This window comes from Pan troglodytes, chromosome 3, assembly GCF_028858775.2.
Source record: "Pan troglodytes isolate AG18354 chromosome 3, NHGRI_mPanTro3-v2.0_pri, whole genome shotgun sequence".
In the NCBI taxonomy this organism is placed as follows: Eukaryota; Metazoa; Chordata; class Mammalia; order Primates; family Hominidae; genus Pan; species Pan troglodytes.
Genome location: NC_072401.2, coordinates 25,326,045 through 25,350,671, shown reverse-complemented (window position 1 = coordinate 25,350,671; position 24,627 = coordinate 25,326,045). Strand labels below are relative to the sequence as shown.

Sequence of the window (24,627 nt, the reverse complement as noted above, 5' to 3'; positions counted from 1 at the left end):
TTATATGTCATCCCCGGCAGAGTCTCAGGCAGCAGCCAGGGATCAAACACACTGATTTTTCTTCAGCAAATACATGAATATTCACACTCCATGGGATAAAGGCCATAGACACCCTCTCATCAGCTTAGGTCACTGATGAGATAGGAACACATTTTCAGTTTTCAGAACCTTCAGGATTCCAGATAGCAGGAAATAACGTTTTGTTATCCAGGTATCATGCCTTTCCTTTTCCAAATCCAACGATATCATTTATCCCATGAGGGTCCCAACACTTAGCTCAGTGCCCAGCACATAGAAGGCACCCAGAAAATATTTGACTGAATAATGAGGCCAACTATAGCTTACAGAAAACTCCTGTTGCGATCAAACTGCTTTTGAGAAAAGAACCTTCTAGTTCCTTTCTGAGGCCCTTTAGTTTGTCCCATTTCTTAGAAGTGAATGGAAACCTTACTGTTTCCACTTGGCTCCCTCATAAAGAGGAGAGAGTAGTGAGGCCTGTGGATTTTTAAACTTTTTTTTTCCATCTTCCTTCAGGCTTTGCATCTGAGGAAATAAGTGGCAGACCCACAGTTTTAGAAAAAGTTGTTTGAATCAATAAAACCTTTATTACTATTTGTTCTAGGTCCAGAAAAGTAGCCAAATTCAAAATGTCTCTTTCTTTGTTTCCTTGTACTAGGAATACCAACTAGATGTGGTAACCAACTCCATGAATATTCTGATTTTGGGGGGTGAGGCACAGAATGTTTAGTTTTTCAGGAGTTGGGGTTCCACAGGCTTGGCTCTATAACGAGCTGGGTTCCAATTCTGGCTTCGCAATCCCTTGGCACATTATGCAGACACTTTCATTTAAGCCTCACTTCCTCATTTATAAAATGCGGATGATAGCACAGTAACTTCATTGCATTGTCCTGAGGATTAAAGGAGATTATACAGGTAAAGCGTGTGTTACAAAACCTTGCTTTTTGTCATCAATAGCACTACTAATAGTGATCACATGAACCCTCGTCCTCAGTGTGGTGACTCAGTGGACACACAGCCCAGGGGCAAGTATAACTTTTCTCCCCCCTAGGCAGTCCCATTCTTTGATGCAGACCATATGAGTCAGGATGGGTTAAGTTATGCTTCAGTAACAAACCCTCAAATCTCAGTACTTTGACACACCAATAATTTTTTTCTGGATCACACAAAGTTCTCTGTGGACCCAAATGGCTCTCCAGGCAGTTGTCTGCTGTGCTTGCCCCTCCAAGCTCTGTTATCCTGTGGCAACCCTATAGCAACCTGCGCTTCCACCATTGTTGCTGCAGGGAAGGAGAAAGCCCGGCAATTCTCACCTCCCCTCTCAAGTGCCTTCCTTCTGAAGCAACTCACATCCCTTCCAATCCTATTTTATCGGGCAAAGCAGGGTCCATGTTTCCGCTTTACCCAAAAGCAATGGGGATGGACCGTCCTGCCACATGCCTGGAAGGAAAGGAGAACTAGAAATATTAGCAAGAGCCATGAATATTGACCCAATAGACGTTTGGCCTTTTCTCACTCTATGATAAATTGCTGCTACAAACGCAGCTTCAGTCCCAGCACCCTGTCCCACCAAGTGACTGTCCAGAGATTCTGGAAATACTCTGGCCACAGACAGTCTTTGGAAATCATCGAGCCAGCTCTGTCTTAGACAAGGCAGAGAAAGCAAGTTTTGGGTGCTCAAAGTGAGTCGTACCTTCTGGACTGGAGCCCTTACCCCATGCTTTCTCCTGCACTTTTTACATCCAGTGATATTCGACAGTGGTGTTGAAATCGTGGGTTCCTCAAGGTGGTGAGTGCCCTGGGAACCCCCTCATCTTCCAGGTGTGGAAACGAGTCCTGGGGAGTGTGTGTTCTTTTGGTCCTTTTGTTTTATGGCTTTCCCAAGGTACCTGCAGTTCATGATGAGCCCATTGCTGGATCTGCTATCTATAGTTACTGATCTTCCTCTGGGAGCCTAAACAGCCTGAGCACAGTGACTTAGCTTGTCTGGTTTTCCATTCTAATTTGGGTTCCTTCTAATGCCCCAGCCTTATATTTGCTGGTTATTCAAAGCTGCCCACTAAGAAGGATCTTCATGACCTTTTTCTCTCTAGTTTTTTGTTGTTTGTTTCCAATCACAGGGATAAAAAATGGGACATTTTAACAGCTGTCATTACAGGGAATACACTTTTACTTTTTTAGAATGAGGCCAAGAAATTTCACCTCATTCTCCAACACTCCCTTCTCCCCACTTCCTAGAGTTTTCTATTGTTGTTTTGATGAGACATGCATATACAGTCATGTGTCACTTAATGACGGGGTTGCTTTCTGAGAAGTGTGCCGCTAGGCGATTTCGTCATTGTGTGAATATCATAGAGTGTACTTACACAAACCTAGATGGCACAGCGTACTGCATGCCTAGCCTATGTGGTACAGCCTATTGCTCCTAGGCTACAAATGTATGCAGCCCGTTACTGTACTGAATACAAGGCAATTGTAACACAATGATACATATTTGTGTATCTAAACATATCTAAACATAGAAAAGGTACCACCACCTTTCTATGGTAGGACCACTATCATATATGCAGTCTGCCATTGACTAAAGTGTTGTTATATACTACATGGCTGTATAAGATTTTTGGCTAGAGGCAGTAAAATGTAGTCCATGTTTGTACTTGTTTAGAATCCCAAAAGCTACAAAAGATGGCACAGACGCTCACCGGAATGGCTCTGAGACTGTTCCTTGCTTCTGAACTCGTGGGCTATCTGTGGCCTCTCAGTCCCTCCAGACCATTTTAGTTGGTTCTAACTTTTGAGACTGTGCAGCTTGAGGTTTCCAGAGCCTGAGTTTTTAAAGTATGGGCTGGATAAGAATCATCTGGACCATGGGCTAAGAATGCAGATTCCTGAGCCAGGCACCAGAGATTCTGATTTAGTGGGCCTAGGCTGGAACCCAGGAGTCTGCATTTTAACAAGCATCCCAGGTGATAGCAGTGTTTTCTTTTTTTTTTGAGATGGAGTCTTATGCTGTCACCCAGGCTGCAGTGCAGTGGCATGATCTTGGCTCACTGCAACCTCCGCCTCCCGAGTTCAAGCAATTATCCTGCCTCAGCCTCCCAAGTAGCTGGGATTACAGGCACCTGCCACCATGCCCAGCTAATTTTTTTTTTTTTTTTTTTTTGAGACAGAGTTTTGCTCTTTTTGCCCAGCTGGTGTGCAATGGTGCGATCTCGGCTCACTGCAACCTCTGCCTCCCGGGTTCAAGTGATTCTCCTGCCTCAGCCTCCTCAGTAGCTGGGACTACAGGCACATGCCACCATGCCTGGCTAATTTTGTATTTTTAGTAGAGAGGGGGTTTTGCCATCTTGTCCAGGCTAGTCTTGAACTCCTGAGACCTCAGGTGTTCTGCCCACCTCGGCCTCCCAAAGTGCTGGGATTACAGGCATGAGCCACCGTGCCTGGCAGAGAGCAGTGTTTTCTAGGGTTCCTTATAGATGCCAAAGACTGTTGTGCCAGGGTATGGCAGAACTACAGGGAAGATGTCTCACCTTCAGCCAGAGCTCTGCTTCGAGCTACTTTACAAATGAGGCTTCAGCCTAAGGTTTGTCCGGCTGATAAAAATAAATAACATGGCGTAAAATTATTGGGACCTACAGAGCTTCTGCCCTTCAAATCCCAGGCCAGTGGGTCTCAGCGGAGGCCTCTGTGCCTGTTTTCTACCAGGTATCTCAGACCCAGAAGCAAGGGAGGCGTTTTACTGCCCTTCACAGCTTTCATGGCCCTATTTGGACCATGCCTTGTGAGTGAAATGGCTTTTCTCTTGGACCCTAACAGAGAGCTGTTCAAGGTCAAGGAACTTGAATTTCCACTTTGAGAGTCAGCAGCGGCCCTTACCTGTTACCCTTCAATAGGCGGGATGTTCCCACGGAGCTTACCTACTGCAGCTTACAATGTCTTCATGCATGAGGATTTTTGTCCCCTAAGTCGGAAGGCACGAGTGTCTTTGGGGCCTCAGGTTTGAATCTGATAAATTGAAGAGATAAAGGTGACTGTCTTTGGGTCACCGATACTCACAGTGCTGACAACCAAGGGTGCTGATTACGGGAAAAGAACTGGAGGAACAAGGGCAGATGTGTTAAATTGTGTGTAAATGGTATTTTTCCTGTGAAATCTCAATACGCCCCTGAGGACACTGCAGTTTGGGTTTCTGAGCCACTCTCCTCTGATATTTACTCATTGGGGATTTTACTCTTGAGAAATCACTGTGGCAACAGAACCATTTTGCCTCCATGAAGACGATGTCAACGTCTCAAAATCCAGGACATTTTAAGGCAGGATTCCAACCTCATTACTGCCAGGAATAAAATTCATCCAAGGTGGAAGTGTCCTTTTTTAGAACTCAAATCCGTCTCAGAATGCCTTTTCTTTCCCCTTTGTTTTTGAAGCTAAGCAATTACTTTCTTTTTTTTTTTTTCAGGAAAAAAAAATTGTGCAAATGCACAAAACTCTCTTTTTCTCCCTTTCATTTATTTGAAATTGAACTTAACAAAGTCAGTTCCTAGCAAGCACTATATATGAGTAATGCTTTTTGTCCATAAAAGAGCATTGACTCCAGTGGAATGGGAGTGCTGATTCTCGCTCTGCTTTGTGTGAGCGTCCATAATGACAAAGTACTCATGTCAGAGTGTATAATGAAACTATAAATTGTTTTCATGAATGCTCTGAATTTTGTCTTTTACAGGGCAAATTCCAAAGGTATTTAGTGCCACATTTCACATATGTGAATAATACTAGACGGTGCAATATATCCAATAAAAAGTGAAGAGTCCTATTCGGGCCCACGCTGGCCAGTATGGTGGGTCAGACTTAGGTGAGGGTGGTTCGTGGTGCAAGAGAGTGAGCAGAAGGAAGGATGAAGAAATCTCATAACTCTGAGGCAAGAATTCCAACCAGGTGTACTCAACTTGTTTGGGAGAATTCAAAATGTGGCTAAAATACTTAGCTCCTAAGATTGGTCTCTGGATGGGGAGTGCCTGCATTTGAATCATAGGAAAAGTTAAACGCATCAGGGCCATGTTAGTGGATGAATTTGCAAGTGAGAAAGTAGCTGCTGGGTTTGGTGGGCAGGTGCAATCTATTGTGGTGATTTATGGTTCAATTATTTTTAATAACTTTTTGGGCATTTTTTTTTTACAATAAAAACTATATGGGCCAGGCGTGGTGGCTCACACCTGTAATCCTACTACTTTGTAAGGCCAAGGTGGGCAGATCACCTGAGGTCAGGAATTCAAGACCAGCCTGGCCAACAGAGCCTGACCATCTCTACTAAAAATACAAAAATTAGCCGGGCGTGGTGGTACGCGTCTGTATTCCCAGCTACTTGGGAAGCTAAGGTGAAAGAATTACTTGAACCCGGGAGGTGGAGGTTGCAGTAAGCCGAGATCACATCACTGCACTCCAGCCTGGATGACAGAGCAAGACTCCGTCTCAAAAAACAAACAAACAAACAGACAAAAAACCATATAGGTTTACTCTGGAAACTTAGAAAACACAGAAAAGCATCAAGAAAAATTTTAAAACCTGGGTAAATAATTTTACTACCAAGAGATTATCGTTAGTAACATTTTAATAAAATTTTTATTAAGTATCTTAATAAAATTTTACATAATCTTATCTGGATATATAAATCCTTTTTAAACAAAATTGGAGTCCAGCTGTCTACCTGTTTACCCATTTATGCAACTTTTTAAAACGTTCTGCTTTTTAACTTATTTGTCCAAGGTTTAGGTTCTGTCACGAGGGCACTGCACGTTAGCACTGTAGAAGCCTAAAGTACATGTCATTTGCTGAAAAATGTCTCTCTCGGCACATGAGCTCTAAAAATGAGAATGGCAAAAATTCCCCATAGGATGTGTGAAGTACGGTGTGTGTTAAATGGAGGCCCATGGATGTTTTTGACCCGTTGCCTGGATTTGTTTGCTTTGCAGTACCTAGTGTGTAAGAGGAAGCTGGAGAGTAAGAAGGAAGCCCTGCTGATCCTCTCCAAGGAGCTGGACACCTGTCAACAGGAAAGGGACCAGTACAAACTCATGGCCAATCAGCTCCGGGAGCGCCACCAGTCACTGAAGAAGAAGTACCGAGAGCTGATTGTAAGTGTTAGGCTGCCCTGTTCAGCGACTTTCCTGTTCCCTGAATTAAGATATAAAGAGATTTTCACATGCTGTTTCTTTAGAAATGGTTAAATGCAAACAGTTCAAAGTGGTAAAATTTAGAAGTAAAAGTCACCACCTCTATTTCCTCGACAACCCAGTCCCACTCACAAGTTAATCTCTCTCTCTCCGTGTGTGTGTGTGTGTGTATGTATGTATGTGTGTATGTATATGCTTCTTGCTCTGGCATCTGTGAACATATTCATGTGTGTTTGCAGTAGGCTCCTGGCTTATCCAAGGGAGACATGTTTCAAGACCCCCAGTGGATGCCTGAAACCACAGATAGTAGGAAACCCTACATATACTGTTGTTTTTTTAATCTGATAGCCAAACCAGCTCCTAAGTGACTAGCGAGTGGGCCACATAGGCATCGTGGATACCCTGGATGAAGGGGTGATTCACATCCCAGATGGGATGGAGGGGAATGGTGCAAGATTTCATCACACGACTCAGAACAGCATGCAATTCAAAATTTATAAATTATTTATTGTTGAAATTTTCTATTTAACATGTTTGGACCATGGTTGATCTCAGGTACCTGAAACTGAGGACAAGTGGGGACTACTGTATGTGTGACTGTTTACTTGTTAATTTAATTATATAGAGTTCTTTAAAAAGAGGATTCATAAGTCTACAGTAATACAGAGGCCACTAGCTACAGGTGGCTACTTAGTTTTAAATTAATTAGAATTAAGTAAAATAAGAGACTCTATTGCTCAGTCTCAATGTCACATTTCATGGGTTCATGTGACTGATGGCTAGTGTATTGGACAGTGTATACAGACAGCATTGCCATCCTTGCAGAGAGTTATATTAGGCCAAATGCAGTGACACACCTGTAATCCCAATTACTTTGAGAGGCTGAGATGAGAGGATTGCTTGAGCCCAGGAGTTTGAGACCAAGCTGAGCAACATAGAGAGAACCCTTCTCAAAAAAAAAAAAAAATTTATGGAGAAATAAAATAAATTCCAATTTTATTTTTAAAAATAATAAAACATGCTGTTTTCCCTCAGCACTTTATTTTGGACATCTTTCTAGGCCTACAGATCTAACTCATCCAGATTTGAATCATCCAGATTTCTAGGCATACAGATTTAACTCAGTCTTTTTTTTTTTTTTGAGACGGATTCTTGCTCTGTGGCCCAGGCTGGAGTGCAGTGGCGGGATCTTGGCTCACTGCAAGCTCCGCCTCCCAGGTTCATGCCTTTCTCCTGCCTCAGCCTCCCGAGTAGCTGGGACTACAGGCGCCTGCCACCATGCTCGGCTAATTTTTTGTATTTTTAGTAGAGATGGGGTTTCACCTTAGTAGAGATGGAGTTTCACCTTGTTAGCCAGGATGGTCTCAATCTCCTGACCTCGTGATCCGCCCGCCTCGCCCTCCCAAGGTGCTGGGATTACAGGCATGAGCCACCATGCCGAGCCTTTAACTCAGTCTTTTAAGCAGTTGCATGGTAATACAGAGTATGGACATATCCATAATTTTTGTAACCTTTCTCGTATCCTGGGCTTTTTTATTTTCTCTAGGTTTTTATATGGCAAAACGTTTAAGATGCAAATGATACTGAAATGGAGAATGCCAACTGCATAATGCTAGTTTTCATTCTTGCTGCTTTTGAGGCAATCTCTTTTTTAAGTGGGACACTATTACTGACATTTAACTATCTGTGCTGGCATTATTAAACTGCCCTGGAGTAGAAATAGAATAGAATAGATTCCTCAGGTTAAAATCGTGTTGACTTATATGTGGACAGCATCAGATATTATAGTGCTCATTTAATGAGCATTCACTTATTCACCTGAGATATTTGTATTCCCTGATGTGGCACAAAAGGGAGAGGAATCGAATCCTTTTTTTTTTTTTTTTTTTTCTGTGAGACAGAGTCTCACTCTGTTGCCCAGGCTGGAGTGCAGTGGTGCAATCTCTGCTCGCTGCAACCTCTGCCTCCTGGGTACAAGCAATTCTCCTGCCTCAGCCTCCCTAGTAGCTGGGATTACAGGCACCCGCCGCCACATCTGGCTAATTTTTGTATTTTTTTAGTAAAGACATGTTTCAGCATGTTGGCCCAGCTGGTCTCGAACTCCTGACCTCAAGTGACCTGCCCACCTTGGCCTCCCAAAGTGCTGAGATTACAGGCGTGAGCCGCCACGCCCGGCCAGAATCCTTTTAAGGCAAAAAAAAAAAAAAAAAAAAAATCGAATAGGACTAGAAGTTCTCAATGTCTTCTTAACTTTGAGCAAATACTGTCCCTCCCAACATTGATTGTTCTACCCACAGAGAAAACTCTCTCTTTCTCTGTCTCTCTCTTTCTCTCTCTTTTCCTCTCTCTCTATATGTGTATGTGTGTCCCCATCACTGTTCCTTTGGTTCTAACTGTTTAAAAGAGGAACTCAAACCAAATGAAATATTATTTCAGTTTAGGCTGTGATCAAAAAGAATTTTGACAAATCCAGTTTTTGTGTTCAAACAATTTTAGGAAATATATAGATTTGGTCCTAATGGGAACTGATTCCCTAGAGGTTTTTCCAAAATAACTCTGGTTCAGTTTGTAGTTATTTTTTTAAAATATATTTGAGCTTGCTTCAGCACATTACTGGCTGCAGGGTGGGGAGGGTGGGGAGAGTCTACATTTAGGTTCATAATTTAGTTCAACTTCTTGTTTCTAAGTACATCTATTTTTTTGAAAGAGTAAAATGCAGCATTTGTTTCTTTGTAGGATGGAGATCCATCACTTCCTCCTGAAAAAAGGAAACAGGTAAGACTTATTTCTGATCTCAGATTTTTTTACTGATACCTTGCAGCAATTGGGAGGATCAGGGAATCTCAAAATGTAGAGAACTTCCTTTAATTTCCTGGAATTCTTTCTGTTATTGGGAGGAGTGGGTAGAGATTCCAACTGCAAAGAGAAATTCGGAGTGGAGTGAAGGAAACCCAGTGAAGTCTGGTTGGGGGAGGTACACCAGTTGACTGCATTCCCTTTCTTGTTGGGAATCCTGATGGGAGATAGAGTTGAGGGCACATGGTTACAGGACTTGAGCTACGTACTGTTCAGTGGGCACGTGCTGTGGGCATATAACATTTGGTGGGTGCACACCGTTCTGTGGGTGCATACTGTTCAGTGGATATATACTGTTTAGTGGGTGCATACCATTCAGTGGACACATACCCCTTGGTAGGTGCATATCATTCTGTGGCTGTATACTCTTCTATGGGTACATACCATTTGGTGGGTGCATACTGTTCTGTGGGTGCATACCATTCTGTGGGTGCATACTGTTCTGTGGGTACATACCATTCTGTGGATGCATACCATTCAGTGGGTGCATACCATTCGTTGGGTACATACCATTCTGTAGGTGCCTGCTGTTCTGTGGGTGCACACCATTTGGTGGGTGCATACCACTTGGTGGGTGCATACTGTTCAGTGGGTGCACACCATTCTGCGGGTGCATACCATTCAGTGGGTCATACTGTTCTATGGGTGCATACTGTTCAGTGGTTACATACTGTTCAGTGGGTGCATACCATTCAATGGACACATACCACTTGGTAGGTGCCTATCATTCTGTGGCTGTATAGTCTTCTATGGGTGCATACCATTTGGTGAGTGCATACTGTTCTGTGGGTGCATACCATTCTGTGGGTGCATACCATTCTGTGGGTGCCTGCTGTTCTGTGGGTGCATACCATTTGGCGGGTGCATGCTGTTTTGTGGGTACATACCATTTGGTGGGTGCATACTGTTCAGTGGGTTCATACCATTCTGCGGGTGCATACCATTCAGTGGGTCATACTGTTCTATGGGTGCATACTGTTCAGTGGGTACATACCATTCTGCAGGTGCATACCATTCAGTGGGTGCATGTCATTCTATGGGTGCATGCTCTTCTGTGGGTGCATACCATTTGGTGGGTGCATACCATTCTGTGGGTGCATAATATTCAGGGGGTGATAGAAACCATTTGGTGGGTAAATGCCATTCCGTGGGTACATAATGTTTAGTGGGTGTATACCATTTGGTAGGTACATAATATTTGGTGACTGCATGCCATTCTGAGGGTGCATACTGTTCTGTTTAGGTTCTGCCACTTCACACTCTTAAAAGCCATCTTCCATTAAAATTCACATGCCTTTACTTTCTTTTCTCCTGCACGGTGGCCAACACTGTTTATTGACCAAACCAATGGTTTTACATGCACATTTTTATCATCAAATCCTTATATATATGTGGATCTGCTTCTTAACTCTCTGTTCTGTTCCTTTGAGCTCCCTGAAAAGTCCTGTGGTTCTACCACATTATTCTTATTGTTTTGCTTTATAATACTTCTAATATCTTTTTGGGCTAACCTTCTTCACTTTGCTCTTCCTTTTCAGAGGTTTCTTATATGTTACTTTTCTCAGATAAAACCTAGAAACATTTCATCAAGTTCTTCTCCGATCCTTCTCACACAAATCCTATTGGTATTTTGATAGGGGTTTTGTTAAATTTATAGATTAACTTGCTGTCTCTCTCTCTCATAGATAGATATGTTCTGTGGCTTTATAACAAAAAAAATTTACATTGACTAAGAAGAATCTGATGAATTCCAGTAAGTCTGTTAAGCTGCATTCTTACAGCTCTAAAAATACAAGTTCAATGACCTAAACATTGGCTTTGTAGCATTTAAAATGGCATTAAGTTTCTGTCCCTTTAGGATTGAGAGTGTGGTGGTGGGAGCTTGGGCTCTGCAGCCTTTCTGCCTGGGTTGGAACCACTGAGTCACTCTCTCTTATACATGTATTTATGAGAGAGAGAGAGAGAGAATGAGAGAGCAAGCTATTTTCATATATAACTTTGTTAGAACTTTCCTTAACTTTATAGTTGTTCTGTACTGACATGCCCTAAATGACGGCTTTTTATGGACTTGAAGGGAGTCCAGATGATGATGATGTTAATGCTGTGTGTTTCCCGTTATAGGGAAGCCTCTGTGCCTGAGCAGGACTTTGAAATGGGTGGATGCAGATAGCAACCCAGGAATGATTTGCTCTCTTCCCAGCTGTCATGGCTAACCCAGCATCCTGCTTGTGCTCATTGATGCTGTACCAGCACCACATGTAAATTCCTTGATTCCATGGGGTCATTGCCTTGAGACTTTTTTATGCTGGTGAACAGTTTGCCCAACACACACACATTTATCCTCAGAGACCAACTCAGTCCTACGGTTACCCATTCATTCATTCATTCATTCATTCAGCACTCTTACTTATACGCTCCCTTCCTATCTTACAGGATTATTTTATAATGCTCCAGGTTTGATCTAAAGTCACATTTTTCTGTGATGCTCATTGACTTTTTTTCTAAACAAAATGTATAAATTTATCTTTTTTTTTTTTTTGAGGGAGTCTCACTCTGTCCCTCAGGCTGGAGTGCGGTGGCGCTGTCTCAGCTCACTGCAAGCTGTGCCTCCTGGGTTCACGCCGTTCTCCTGCCTCAGCCCCACGAGTTGCTGGGACTACAGGCACCCACCACCATGCCCAGCTAATTTTTTGTATTTTTAGTAGAGATGGGGTTTCACCGTGTTAGCCAGGATGGGGAAATTTATCTTTAATGTTTAAAAATTGGAGTTCTTAATCTTGAATTGCCAGGTGTTTTGGGTTTTGAGGTTTCGGAGGTTATAAGCAGCACCTTTGCTGCTATTTTAGAGTTTGTTAGTATTCATGAAGGAGTTTTACAGTTTTAGGGGAATTCACATTCCACAACTTTATAATAAAAAATTTATATCAACTGAAGAGAATCTGATGAATCCCAGTAAGTCTGTTAAGCTGCATTCTTACAGCTCTAAAAATATAAGTTCAAAGTCCTAAACATTGGCTTTGTAGCTTTTCATATGGCATTAAGTTTCTGTCCCTTTAGGACTGAGTGTAGTGGTGGAAGCTTGGGCTCTGCAGCCTCCCTGCCTGGGTTGGAACCAGTGATTGCTGCACGAGATAGGATGCTTCAGGGTGCAAGTGACAAATTCTAAACTGCTTGAACAATAAACGAATTAATTACCTTACATAGCGAGAAGTTCATAGGTAATGTGGGCTTTAAGTACTTGATGGTTTATGGCTTCATGAAGTTGTCATGTACTCATTCTCTCCACTGTGCCAAATTTAGCAAGTAAAAATACAGGGCACCCGGTACATTTGAATTTCAGATAGGAATGTAGAAAATTGTATTCTTTTTTAAGTACAAAAGTGTGTGCCATGTGATTTTGGGGATAGGCTTATATTAAATTATTATTCATTATTAATCTAAAATTCAAATGTAACTGGACATTCTGTAGTTTACCTGACAACTCTACCATTTTGCCGACTTAAGCACATCAGCTTCCTCTTACATTTAGTATCAGCTTCCTTCTGTGTCTGGTTCCCCTCAAGAGAAGCAGAAAATGCAGCCATGGAAAATAAGTCCTCCTCTCCAGTCTGGCTGGGCCATTGTAGGACTTGCTCCCATTCCTGGTCTAATAGCACGCACCAGGGGGCTGCTATACACTCATCAACTTTGATTCATCACTTGGGATGGAAGAGCTGTTAGGAGTTAGCAGTGATGTCCACTAAACTAATTGTGAGGCTTTGGGAAGGCTCCTTTGAGTGTCTTGAGTCTCAACTTTCTCATCCATAAAATGGGGATAAATATGTACCCACTGCATAGTGTAGCTGTCAGGATCAAATGAGACAATGCAAGTAGAGGCCTCAGTACGGTGCCTGGCATAAGGTGAGCATCCATCAATGTGCAGTGCCTGGCACAAGGTGAGCATCCATCAATGTTTCTCACCTGCTGCTCCTCCTTGTCATCTCTTTTTTAAACAATTGTATGTTAGCAGGTTAATTCTGTCCAGCACAGCTCTTGGCTGTCAACAGGACACACTGCCCTTGTTGGGACCCTTTTGGTTGCAGTTGCCACTCAAAGTAGCTTGCTCCAAAGACAGGTTCCAGCTCATAGTTTATGGGAAGAGTTGGTTGAGCAGCCCTCGTGGGAGACAGAAGTGCAGCTGGGCCCCAGCAATAGCCACAGCAAGGCCAAGGAGCCCAGGCCTCTCCTCAGCTCTCATCTTCTTTTCTGCACCTGCTTCCTCCTCAGAAGCGGAAGCGTGACTGCCAACTGCAGCTGGGATGGAACCCCTACACCTTTGGCCGCTAGAAAAAGGCTGCTCCCAAGTTCCAGGCTCGGGCCAATGGCCTGTTTCAGGGTCAGATGGGCATGATCAGGCATGCCACTGATGAAAGGCAGCTCCTCCCACCACCATGTAGAGGGGTGCGGGGTAGACAGTGTCATAGCCATCTGCCTTACATGCCTTCTTAAAACAGCCGCAGGAGGACAGATCATAGCAATCGCAGCCGGTGTCATTGAGTGCACACTCTTACCAAGCGCTGGCTGCTGTGCTGGACATTTTGCTGTAGATGACCTCATTTAACTCTCACATAGCCGTGTGCAGTAGATACTATTCTTGTTACTGCCATCTGATAAAGGAGAAAATTAAAGCATATAGAGCTCAAGGAAACTACCCAAGGAAATAACATAACGAACTGGTGATGGAGCCAGAGCTTTGACCCTCTGCAGTCCACTCAGAGCTCACGCTGGTAACTACCATGACTCAGGGAGCACCCATGGGTGTGTCTGTAAGTATCTGGACAGGAGGGGCACGGGGTGAAAAAAGGCGGACCCAGATCCCTGAGCTTGGAACTTGCATTGTAGCAAAAGTGACCGTCCTTTCATCTTACCCAGGACCATTTCCATTGACACCTCTTGTCTTGGGATCATTTCTATTAGTGCCCCCTTTCACTCCCCAAGGTGTCTTGGTTTGGACCAATAATATAGTTATTATACTAGAGATGCTACGAACAGACAACATACAAAATAATTAAAATATATAGGTTGTTAAATGGTAATCAGTGCTAAGGAGAGAAACTTATAGTCCAAAATTAGGGAGGGAATTCTGACTTATTAATGGGTAAACAAGTGGGGAAATAGCTCTAGGAGTTGGAAAAAAGAAGACTCTTGTCCCTTAAACATATTTTACATTTTTATTTACTGTTAGTTTATTTAAGCATGTGATTGGTTTTAGGGTAGGTGGTAAGGTGTCCTCTTCGTAGTTCAGCATGGGGAGGAAAATGCAGCATTAAATTTTTTAGGGGCTGGTTGTCATGAAACTTTCCGTTTAGCCAGAAGCAGAAAGCTTTGGTTTACATGGGCAAGTATGGAAAGGGAGAGGCACAATTAGTTTCTAAACTGCGTCACCAGCAGGAAGGGGATCGAGGCACACACCCTGAGATGGGGTCTCCTGTGTTATGCTAAATATTTATACCAAAGGCAGAACAGCAGGGGAAGTATTTACCTCTCCAGCTGCAAAGCAAAGATACCTTGTATAAGCGGAAGGCACTGGAACAAGAACCAGCTGCCGAGTTAACAGGTGGAGTTAACAGATGTGACGGGGAGGTCACGAGATGTATGTATAGGAAAAGGAGAAGACACCACAATGAGCGTATTATTGCCCACTGGCCTTGAAGCTGTGACTTTCGTTTCTTGACCCAGAAGGTTGAATTTCTGTGATCTGAGCTTACTGGGCTCTTCTGTTTGTTTCAGAAGGAAAGATTGCAATGATCGCCCCTTGTTGGATTTTCTCCTTGATTCAGTTCCGTTTCTCTGGACCAGTGGTTCTTATTCTCTTGTGAATCAGTGATACCTTTGAGGATCTGTTGAAAGCCATGGGCCTTTGCTGTAGAACATGCCTGCAAAAAAATTTGCATTCAATTTCATGGAGTCACAGACCTACAGCCATTCTATAGATCCTTGGTGTTCCATGGACCACATTTAAGAGCCGCTGCTCTAAATGTATTGATGGTTCTTCTCAAGTATAGTTAGAAAACAATACCACATTCTTAGTCTTTGAAACACTTTGTATTTTTCAGAGACCATGCATATATGCATGCCTGCATGTAATCTCCCAGCATTCTTCTGAGGTCACACTGGGAGATATGTCTTTCATAAAGGCACAGGGCAGCATCACAGTTAGCAATAAATAAAAAGAACTTAGATTCTGGCATTTAATTGCATGGATTCAAGTTTAACCTTTCCACTTGCTGACTGGGCAAACTGTGTCACCTTTCAAAGACTCAATTTCCTCCTGTTCATAGTGGACATGATATTGAGATGTGTTTGTAAAGCTCTTATGAGGCACTGATGTGGCGGTATTTGTGATGCTCATTGTCTGTTAGTTGGAGAGTGCTCAATGAATATTGGATATTTTTAATTTTTCCTGTGACTTATCCAAGGACATATAGCAGGTTAATGGAGGAGGCTTAGATTCCAGACCCCTCTAGCTTGTAGTTCGGTGCTGTAGTTCAGGCTTTTTGTTCTATATTCGATTCTTAGACTGTTTGAGCTGGGAAAAACCGTAGTCAACATTCAGTCCAGCCCATTTTGGAAGTCTAAAGATTAAGTGTCTTGTTCAAAGCTCTCTGCTTAGGAGTGGTAGAGAACCAGAAATTGAGCTAGGAATTTTTACCTGCTAAGCCAGTCTTCTTTCCTGTAGCAACCAATATATATGTGTGTGTGTGTGTGTGTGTGTGTGTGTGTGTGTATATATATTTTTTTTTTTGCTTTTTGGGTCTTCGCATTAAAGGACAGATGATAACTTTTACATTTGTAGTTCTAGAAATATAGTTGTTGAGGCTTTCTTTTGGAACTCAGAATCCTTTTTAAAACAACGAATTTCCGATGGCAAATCATCCGTTAAAGAAGCTGTGAAGAAATTGAGACAACAGTGATTGCACTAATAGCTTCTCGTGGGATATTGAAATGAAAATTTCTTCTTGTGACTTCAGGCAGAAGTGTACACAGAGCGCCCCTTTGCACTGCAGTGAGAGATCACCAAAAGATCTCCCATGACCCTTTAAATATTTTTCTTTTGCTAAACAAGCAGTTCCTGCAAAGCAGACAAAGGGGCATTTAAATTATCTCGGGTTAATTTTCTTATAAGACGGGATTCTTCGAGGTCACAGAGGTACATTTTCCCGGTGAAAACTCCTTGAATAAACAGTCAAACACATCTTTAAGATCTTTGTCTTTTCCTATTTTGATTTCAAGCAGACATACCACGAAAGGTATCTCTCATGGTCCAGGAGGGAGCTGTTGCCTTCTTGCCTCTAAAAAGTGATGGCTTATTTAGACAGTGACACGCACCAAGATGACAACCCTGGAAAAATCAGAGCATAGAGTGGCCCTTTGTGGGATGGGAAGGAACCTTTCATTTCCATAAAAAGTCTCCTTGGTCAAGCTTATTTTAGTCTCCTGTGACTGCAAATCACAGTGACTTTGTATATATGTCCTGGTTTGTTGCTCAGAACCTAAAACTTCCTTCAAAGATCTCAAGTGCTTTGAGATGTTTCTTTTTATATCACTTTGAATGGTATGATTTTTTCATTACACCAGGGAAACTAGGAAGAAATCCCAGGTCCTGTCCCTAGGAGCACTCCCAAATCATAACAACAGCAACTTTATTGTGAGGACTAATGCACCTTCCCATAAGCCCTTTCAATCCTTGAAACCATTTTGTAAGGAAGGTGGAAGCACCCCCCGATTTATAGATGAGGAAATTTAGGCTCAATGAGTCTAAAGAACTTGGGAGCTATTAATGGAGTCACTAAGTGGCAGATGCAGAATCATAATGGCCAAGATGAAGCAAACATTTATTTAAATAGCAACCTCCCAAGCCTATTCAAAAGCATTTGCCTGTGGGGCCTGGAAATGCATTCATTCACAAGTGTATTTTGAGATTACGAGGTGGCAGTAGGCTGCTAAGGTCTCCTTGCACAGCCAAAAAATATGTACGAATAAGCTCTCGGGTGGTTGTTCTTTTTGTAACTAAGAAAGCTGTCGCTGTAGCAAAGGTCATCACTTTGGCAGTTGCTGTGAATAGGGGGCCCTTGCTAAGCAAAGCAAGTTTCACTCTATTACTATTAACACAGGAGTCACCATCAGACCAATGCAGCAGAGTAGAAATTGCAATTAAATTTGCTGTCAATCACGCCTCTCAAGAACCCCTGATGTTTCATCAAACATTTTTTTAAATGTATTCTTGCTTAATCTAGTACTTTCCTATATTGAAGGTATGGATTTAAGGGTCTCAGAGTATCAAACTTTTTAATACCATGTAAAAATCTGGTCTCTTTTTCTCATTCTCTTTTTCCTTACTTTTCTTGAGAAAGTGCCTAGGTCAAGGGCTTGCATGTCTGTCTGCGTGTCTGTCTCTCTGTTTTCTTCTAATTTTTGAGTTCCAGTTCTGATTTATATGTCTTCAGATTGAGAGGTCTGTTACCAGACTTCCTGGAATACATCATTTTTATATTATGGCGTAGAATAACTTTTCCATGGGGAGGTTACATATACAGTCATTCCTCAGTATACAGAGGGGATTGGTTCCAGGAACCCCGTGTACACCAAAATTCTCACATACTCAAGTTCCCCAGTCAGCCCTGCAGAACCTGTGAATACAAGAAGTTGGGCCTCCATATCCATGGGTTTTACATTCTGTGAATACTGTATTTTTGATCTGTATTTGGTTGAAAAAAATTCACACATAAGTGGATCTGTGTGGTTCAAGCCTGTGTTGTTCAAGGATCAACTGTATTTAGTAAATTCTGAAGATTTGGGATGACTTTGTAACTGTCCAGTAGGTTCATTTTGCTCACTGCCTAGATAGAGCCAATTTATCAAGACAAGGAAATTGCAATAGAGAAAGAGTTTAATTCACGCAGGGCCAGCTGAACGGGAGACCAGAGTTTTTTTATCACTCAAATCAGTCTCCTTGAAAATTTGAAGACTAGGGGTTTTCAAGGATAATTTGGCAGGTAGGGGGCCAGGGAGTGGGGAGTGCTGTTGGATCTGAGATGAAATCACAGGGAGTCGAAGCCGTCTTCTTGGGCTGAGTTGGTTCCTGGGTGAGGGTCACAGGACCAGTTGGCTAGTCCCAGTGAGGTTATCCAGTTGTCAGAAATGTGAAAACCTAGAAAGACATCTCAAAAGGCCAATCTTAGTTTCTACAATAGTGGCATTATTAGCAGGAATAATTAGGGAAACTGCAAATCTTGTGATCTCTGGAATAATGGCTGGTGATTATTTAATGATACCTAACCTTTCAGTAGAATTCAGGCCCCTCTCTTCCTTCTAACTTGGTGGATTTTCATTAGTTTTACAAGAGCAGTTTAATTTTTGAGAAGGGCTATTATTTAAAAAATAAACTAAATTTCTTCCAAAGTTAGCCCGGCCCACGCCGGGTGTTAGAAATACCAAAATTGTTAGAAATAGATAATCGGTCCCATGAAGAAAAGTCAGCACCAAGACAAAAGATCTCTCAGCAAGGCACTCTTTACTTTCTGTAGAAAGGGTGCCCCTCGCAGATGGAACAGTGGCAAGAGCACACCTGAACAAACGAAAAGCAGATATATTTGTCCCTTATGCATTTGGGTCATCCTTACTGCTGTGTCCTGCATCCATTGACTGGAGCTGAACCTCACAATCTTAAACTGATACCTAATTTGCTAATAGCCTAAAACTTTCCTAAATAGGTAAGTGCAGGGAAGAACAAAGAAGGAGAGGAAGTTGCTTATGAAAGGTTTAAGGAAGCAATAACATTTCCAAATAAGGAAGGGGCATAACCTATGAGCTAAGACTAGGCTGGGCCTGTCCAGACATGCCTGGGCTAAAGTGTAAGAACTAATAGTTGATAGGAGGCTTTAGAGTAAGGAGCTATTATTCCTAGTGTCTACTATTTTATTTTTAAACCAAGATGAGCTTTGAAGAGGAACTTTTCTACTTTCTGCACTGGGGAATGAGTGAAGACAGCCAGCCTGTGAGGTTAGAAGCCATGTCAGATTTCTCTTACTGTCATAATTTTGCAAAGGCAGTTTCAACTTGCAGGATTGTTCCTGAAATATTGGCCTTTTCCTCTACTGGCTACTGGTCTGAAATATTTGAGGACACAGGTGAAAACATGTGGCCTACCTCTTTGATTCCTACTTCCAGTGTCTGGAATAGCACAAGGTTAAAAGGTTTTTCTTAAACTTTTTTGTTTTTGTTTTGTTTTGTGTTTTTGAGATGAAGTCTTGCTCTGTCACCCAGGCTGGAGTGCAGTGGTGTGATCTCGGCTCACTGCAGTCTCCACCTCTGGGTTCAAGCAATTCTCCTGCCTCAGCCTCCCGAGTAGCTGGGACTACAGGTGCATACCGCCACACCCGGCTAATTTTTATATTTTTAATAGAGATGGGGTTTTGCCATGTTGGTCAGGCTGGTCTCAAACTCCTGACCTCAGGTGATCCTCCCGCCTCAGCCTCCCAAAGTGCTGGGATTACAGGCCTGAGCCATTGCCCCCAGCCTCTCTTAAACTTTTATCACTTTGTTTTTTGTTTTGTCTGTGGGAGAAATAAAGGTTTTCCTTTCTCCTGTTAGGTTTAGTGATGGGCCTGAAAACATAAATGACAAAAGACAAAAGCATACAATTTTATTAACATTTTACATGCAATGGGAATTCACAGAAAAAAATAAAACTCAGGAAGCAGTTAGACTCAGGGGCTTATATGCCATTTTAACAAAGGAAAGGGGATTTGGGCTTTGAGTGATGATGAATTGTGGGAAAGCAACCAGGAAATATATGGCAGAAATTAATGAAAGATAAGGGTTATTTTGGTAAGATTTATTTATGAAGAATATTGTGTCAGGTTTGAATCAGCCTAGTTATGTTAACTCCAACAGGGCCCAAGAGGTTTCACAATGAATAAGTGACCAATTAAATGTTTTCAAATTCACGATTTATTGTGAGGCTTTCACACACCAGCAATCATGTAAGTATATTCAGCGCATAGGCAGTGATGAGAGAGAAGGGGACAAACCACAGCGAGTAGCCGGGGAGACCCACACACCCACAGACAAACTAGAGAGGGCCAGAATTTTCTAAAAATGCTGACCAGCAGGGGATTAACTGCTCTTTTTGGGCAGAACTTCCGGCGGCCACGGCTGGTATCCAGAGGCGGCCTCAAAGTTACCACAGACAGAAGTTCTACAGATGCTTCTCCATGGTCAGTTGCTTTGCTGTTTTTATGGCCCTCCACAGAGTGTGCACACTCACTATCTCAGCTGCCATGTGACTTCAGTTTCTCGCCAGGTCTTAGGGTGCCTAGCCACAGCAGGTATTATCACCTGAGACCATTATGCATATGTTTATCACTTTGAGGGGTCAACAGTTTCACTGTCACTTGTCATCAGTGACTTCATTTTGAGACAATTAGCATCACAAAACATTATTATCTATCAAGATTCATCTTGGTGCCAACTGTCTCTGGTGATAGGAGTCTCTCTCTTCTTCCTGGTACTGAAGTGGGTGACACCATCTCAAAGGGAAATGTATGTCTGCTTTTAGACAGAAAAGGGAGTGTAGAGAACTCTTCTTCCTGCGTTTGTTGATTCTCAGTTGCCTTCAGCTCAAAAGATTCCTGATGCCAAAGTGGCATCATTTAGGGTGGTGTATCCTGATTCCCTTCATGTCCATCTTCTCATTTCTTACTGCAGCGAGAGAAATGGTATAGAATGGAAACTTTTCTCCCAAATCTGAAAGATTTAGGGCTGTCAGATTTGACCACTGTCAAATATTCGATCATTGAAAGTAGGTTCCCTTAACATCATGGTCATTGCCAAATATGATCCATGATTACACAGATGCTCCTCAGCTTACAAGGGGGTTACATTTTTTTTTTAATTTCAGTAGTTTAGGGGGAACAAGTTGTGTTTGGTTACGTGAGTAAGTTCTTCAGTGGTGATTTCTTAGATTTTGGTGCACCCATCACCTGAGCAGTGTGCACTGTACCCAATATGTAGTCTTTTATTCTTCACCTGCATCCCGCCCTTCCCTTCGAGTCCCCAGAGTCCACTGTATCATTCTTATGCCTTTGTGTCCTCATAGCTTAACTCCCACATATCAGTGAGAACTTAAAATGTTTGTTTTTTCATTCCTGAGTTACTTCATTTAGAATAATGGTCTCCAACTCCATCCAGATTGCTGAAAATGGCATTATTTTGTTCCTTTTTATGGCTGAGCAGTATTCCCTGGTGTGTGTGTGTGTGTGCATATATATATATATATATATATATATATATATGCACCACATATTATTTATTCGCTCATTGATTGATGGGCATTTGGGCTAGTTCTATATTTTTGCAATTGTGAATTGTGCTGCTACAAACATGCATGTGCAAGTGTGTTTTTTCATATAATGACTTCTTTTCCTCTGAGTAGATACCCAATAGTGGGATTGCTGGATCAAATGGAAGATGTACTTTTAGATCTTTAAGGAATCTCCATACTGTTTTCCATAGTGGTTATAATAGTTTACATTCCCACCAGCAGTGTAAAGTGTTCCCTTTTTACCACATCCATGCCAACATCTATTATTTTTTGATTTTTAAATTATGGCCTTACAGGAGTAATAACACCTTACAGGAGTAAGGTGTTATTGCATTGTGATTTTGATTTGCATTTTCCTGATAATTAGTGATGTTGAGCATTTTTTCATATGTTTGTTGGCCATTTATATATCTTCTTTTGAGAATTGTCTCTTCATGTTCTTATCTACCTTTTCTAATGGGAATATTTGTTTTTTTCTTGCAGATTTGCTTGAGTTCCTTGTGGATTCTGGATATTAGTCCTTTGTTGGATGCATAGTTTGCAAAGATTTTTCTCCCACTCTGTGGGTTGTCTGTTTACTCTGCTGATAATTTCTTTTGCTCTGCAGAAGCTTTTTAGTTTAATTAAGTCCCATCTATTTATCTTTGTTTTTGTTGCATATGCTTTTGTATTCCTGGTCATGATGTATTTGCCTAAGCCAATGTCTAGAAGGGTTTTTCTGATGCTATCTTATAGAATTTTTGTGGTTTCAGGTCTTAGATTTAAGTCCTTCATCCATCTTGAGTTGGCTTTTGTATAAGGTGAGAGATGAGGATCCAATTTCATTCCTCTACGTGCGCCTTTCCAATTATCACAGCACCGTTTGTTGAATAGGGTGTCCTTTCCGTACCTTATGTTTTTGTTTTCTTTGTTGAAGATCAGTTAGCTGTAAGTATTTGACTTTATTTCTGGCTTCTCTATTCTGCTCCATTGATCTATGTCACTGTTTTTGTATCAGTACCATGCTGTTTTGGTGACTATGGCCTAATGGTATAGTTTGAAGTCAGGTAGTGTGATGCCTCCAGAGTTGTCCTTTTTGCTTAGTTTTTCTTTGGCTATGCGGGCTCTTTTTTGGTTCCATATGAATGTTAGGATTGTCTTTTCTAGTTCTGTGAAGAATGATGATGGTACTTTAATGGGAATTGTGTTGAATTTGTAGATTGCTTTTGGCAGTATGGTCATTTTCACAATAGTGATTCTACCTATCTAAAAGCATGGGGTGTGTTTCTATTTGGTTGTGTTGTCTTTGATTTCGTTCAGTAGTACTTTGTAGTTTTCCTTATAGAGGTCTTTCATCTCCTTGGTTCGGCATATTTCAAAGTACTTTATTTTTTTGCAGTTTGTGAAAGGGTTGAGTTCTTGATTTGATTCTCAGCTTGACCACTGTTGGTATATAGCAGTGCTACTGATTTGTGTACATTGATTTTGTATCCTGAAACTTTACTGAATTCATGTATAAGATCTAGGAGCTTTTTGGAGGAGTCTTTAGGGTTTTCTAGGTATATGATCATATCATCGGCAAACAGCAGCAGTTTGACTTCCTCCTTACTGATTTGGATGCCTTTTCTTTCTCTTGTCTGATTGCTCTTGCTAGGACTTCCAGTACTATGTTAAATAGAAGTGGTGAAAGTGAGTATCTTTGTCTTGTTCCAGTTCTCAGGGGGAATGCTTTCAACTTTTCCCTGTTCAGCATAATGTTGGCTGTGGGTTTGTTATAGATGGCTTTTATTACCTTAAGGTATGTCCTTTCCATGCAGATTTTGCTGAGGGTTTTAATCATGAAGGGATGCTCAAGGGGGTTACATTCTGATAAACCCATCATAAATTGAAAACATTAAAAGTTGAAAATGCGTTTAGTACATCCACCCTACATCATAGCTTAGCTTAGCCTAGCCTACCTCAAATATGCTCAGAACACTTATATTAGTGTACGGTTGGGCAAAATCATCTAACATAAGACCTATTTTATAAAGTGTAATTTATTCCATACCGTACTGAAACCAAAAAACAGAATGGCTATGTACTCAAACTACAGTTTCTACTGTATGCCTGTCTCTTTCACACCGTTGTAAAGTTGAAAGATCACAAGTTGAAGCATCGTTAAATCAGGGACTGTCCGTATTTTAAAATCTCCCATTGGTTCTTATAAGTTTAAAAAACATGTCACATCTGTAGTGTAAACCATTCTGACGTATTTTGCGGCATTTGTAGGGGAATTGGAACGGTGGTAGAGGCAAGAGCTAGAGTTCAGAGTGCAGCAGGGCTTAAAGAGATGCTGCAAGATAGCTGCCCTCTCCCATGTGGCTAACCTACCTCGGTGAGGATTCCTGCAAACAGCTGGGAAGAGGTTGGGGGTGAGATCCGACAGCTCTATCAATTTCCTGGTCTTTGCCTTCACAACAACTGTCAGTATTTGTAGTCATCATCCCTGTCCAGAGAGAATTTCCAGGGCCTCCCAGTTCCCACACCCGGGGCTGGCTTTGGTGAATTGCTTCTGCAGGCATCATTTATAATTGGGGATTGAGTTGTTCCTTGACAAAGGAAGGTGTTTCAGAATGGAAAGCTGTCATATCCTTTCGGCCTTGAATCTCTCCGCTATGTTTTCATCAAATCTCTCTTCCCTCCCTTTCCCATCACAATTTTAATAAACTCCTAGCTAGAAAGAGTGACTTAAATATATGGATTCTCCCACATATCCCACTATATTCAACATTCCACTATTATCAGAGCAAAAATGTCAACCTTTAATGTCGGCTCTCGCTTGATCTGAATATTTAAAAGAGGCTTCTTTTTAAACCTTTTTATGTTTTGCTATTTATGCTGCCTCCTGCCCTGAGAGATTTAGAGGAAAGAATCTCTTGGTTTTGTTTTCCTTCCCTGTGAAACCCAGTCTTAGGCAGGCTGCCACTTTTCCCTGACATTTCCTTTACATAGTGCTGTTATTCTAAACTGATGGTCACAGAGTCCTTCTCAGTAACAGTTAGACAAAGTGCTCTGCATAGCTGATAAATTATAAGCAGGCACCGTGTGTTAGCTTGATGGATTGTTATAGTGAATGTGTGTGAGTCATGGGTGTTAATTTTTGGTCAAAAGAATCGTGTGAACTTTTCTCCTCTATTTTGAGCACTTTGAAATGTACTACTTTCTTTTTTTTTTGCTGTTCTTTAAGGTGTATGTCAA

The 24,627-nt window shown here is 41.8% G+C and overlaps 1 protein-coding gene across 4 annotated transcripts in view; it reads left to right on the top strand.

Moving 5' to 3' along the window:
* Nucleotides 1-24,627, top strand: part of CCDC149 (coiled-coil domain containing 149) — a 106,745-nt gene that overhangs the window by 30,222 nt on the left and 51,896 nt on the right. For all 4 annotated transcript variants that reach the window (XM_526540.5, XM_009447440.2, XM_024356053.3 and 1 more), the window contains 2 exons: nt 5,988-6,149; nt 8,925-8,963. In XM_526540.5, the coding sequence (XP_526540.2) occupies nt 5,988-6,149; nt 8,925-8,963 (201 nt within the window). The remainder of the gene's footprint in view (nt 1-5,987; nt 6,150-8,924; nt 8,964-24,627) is intronic.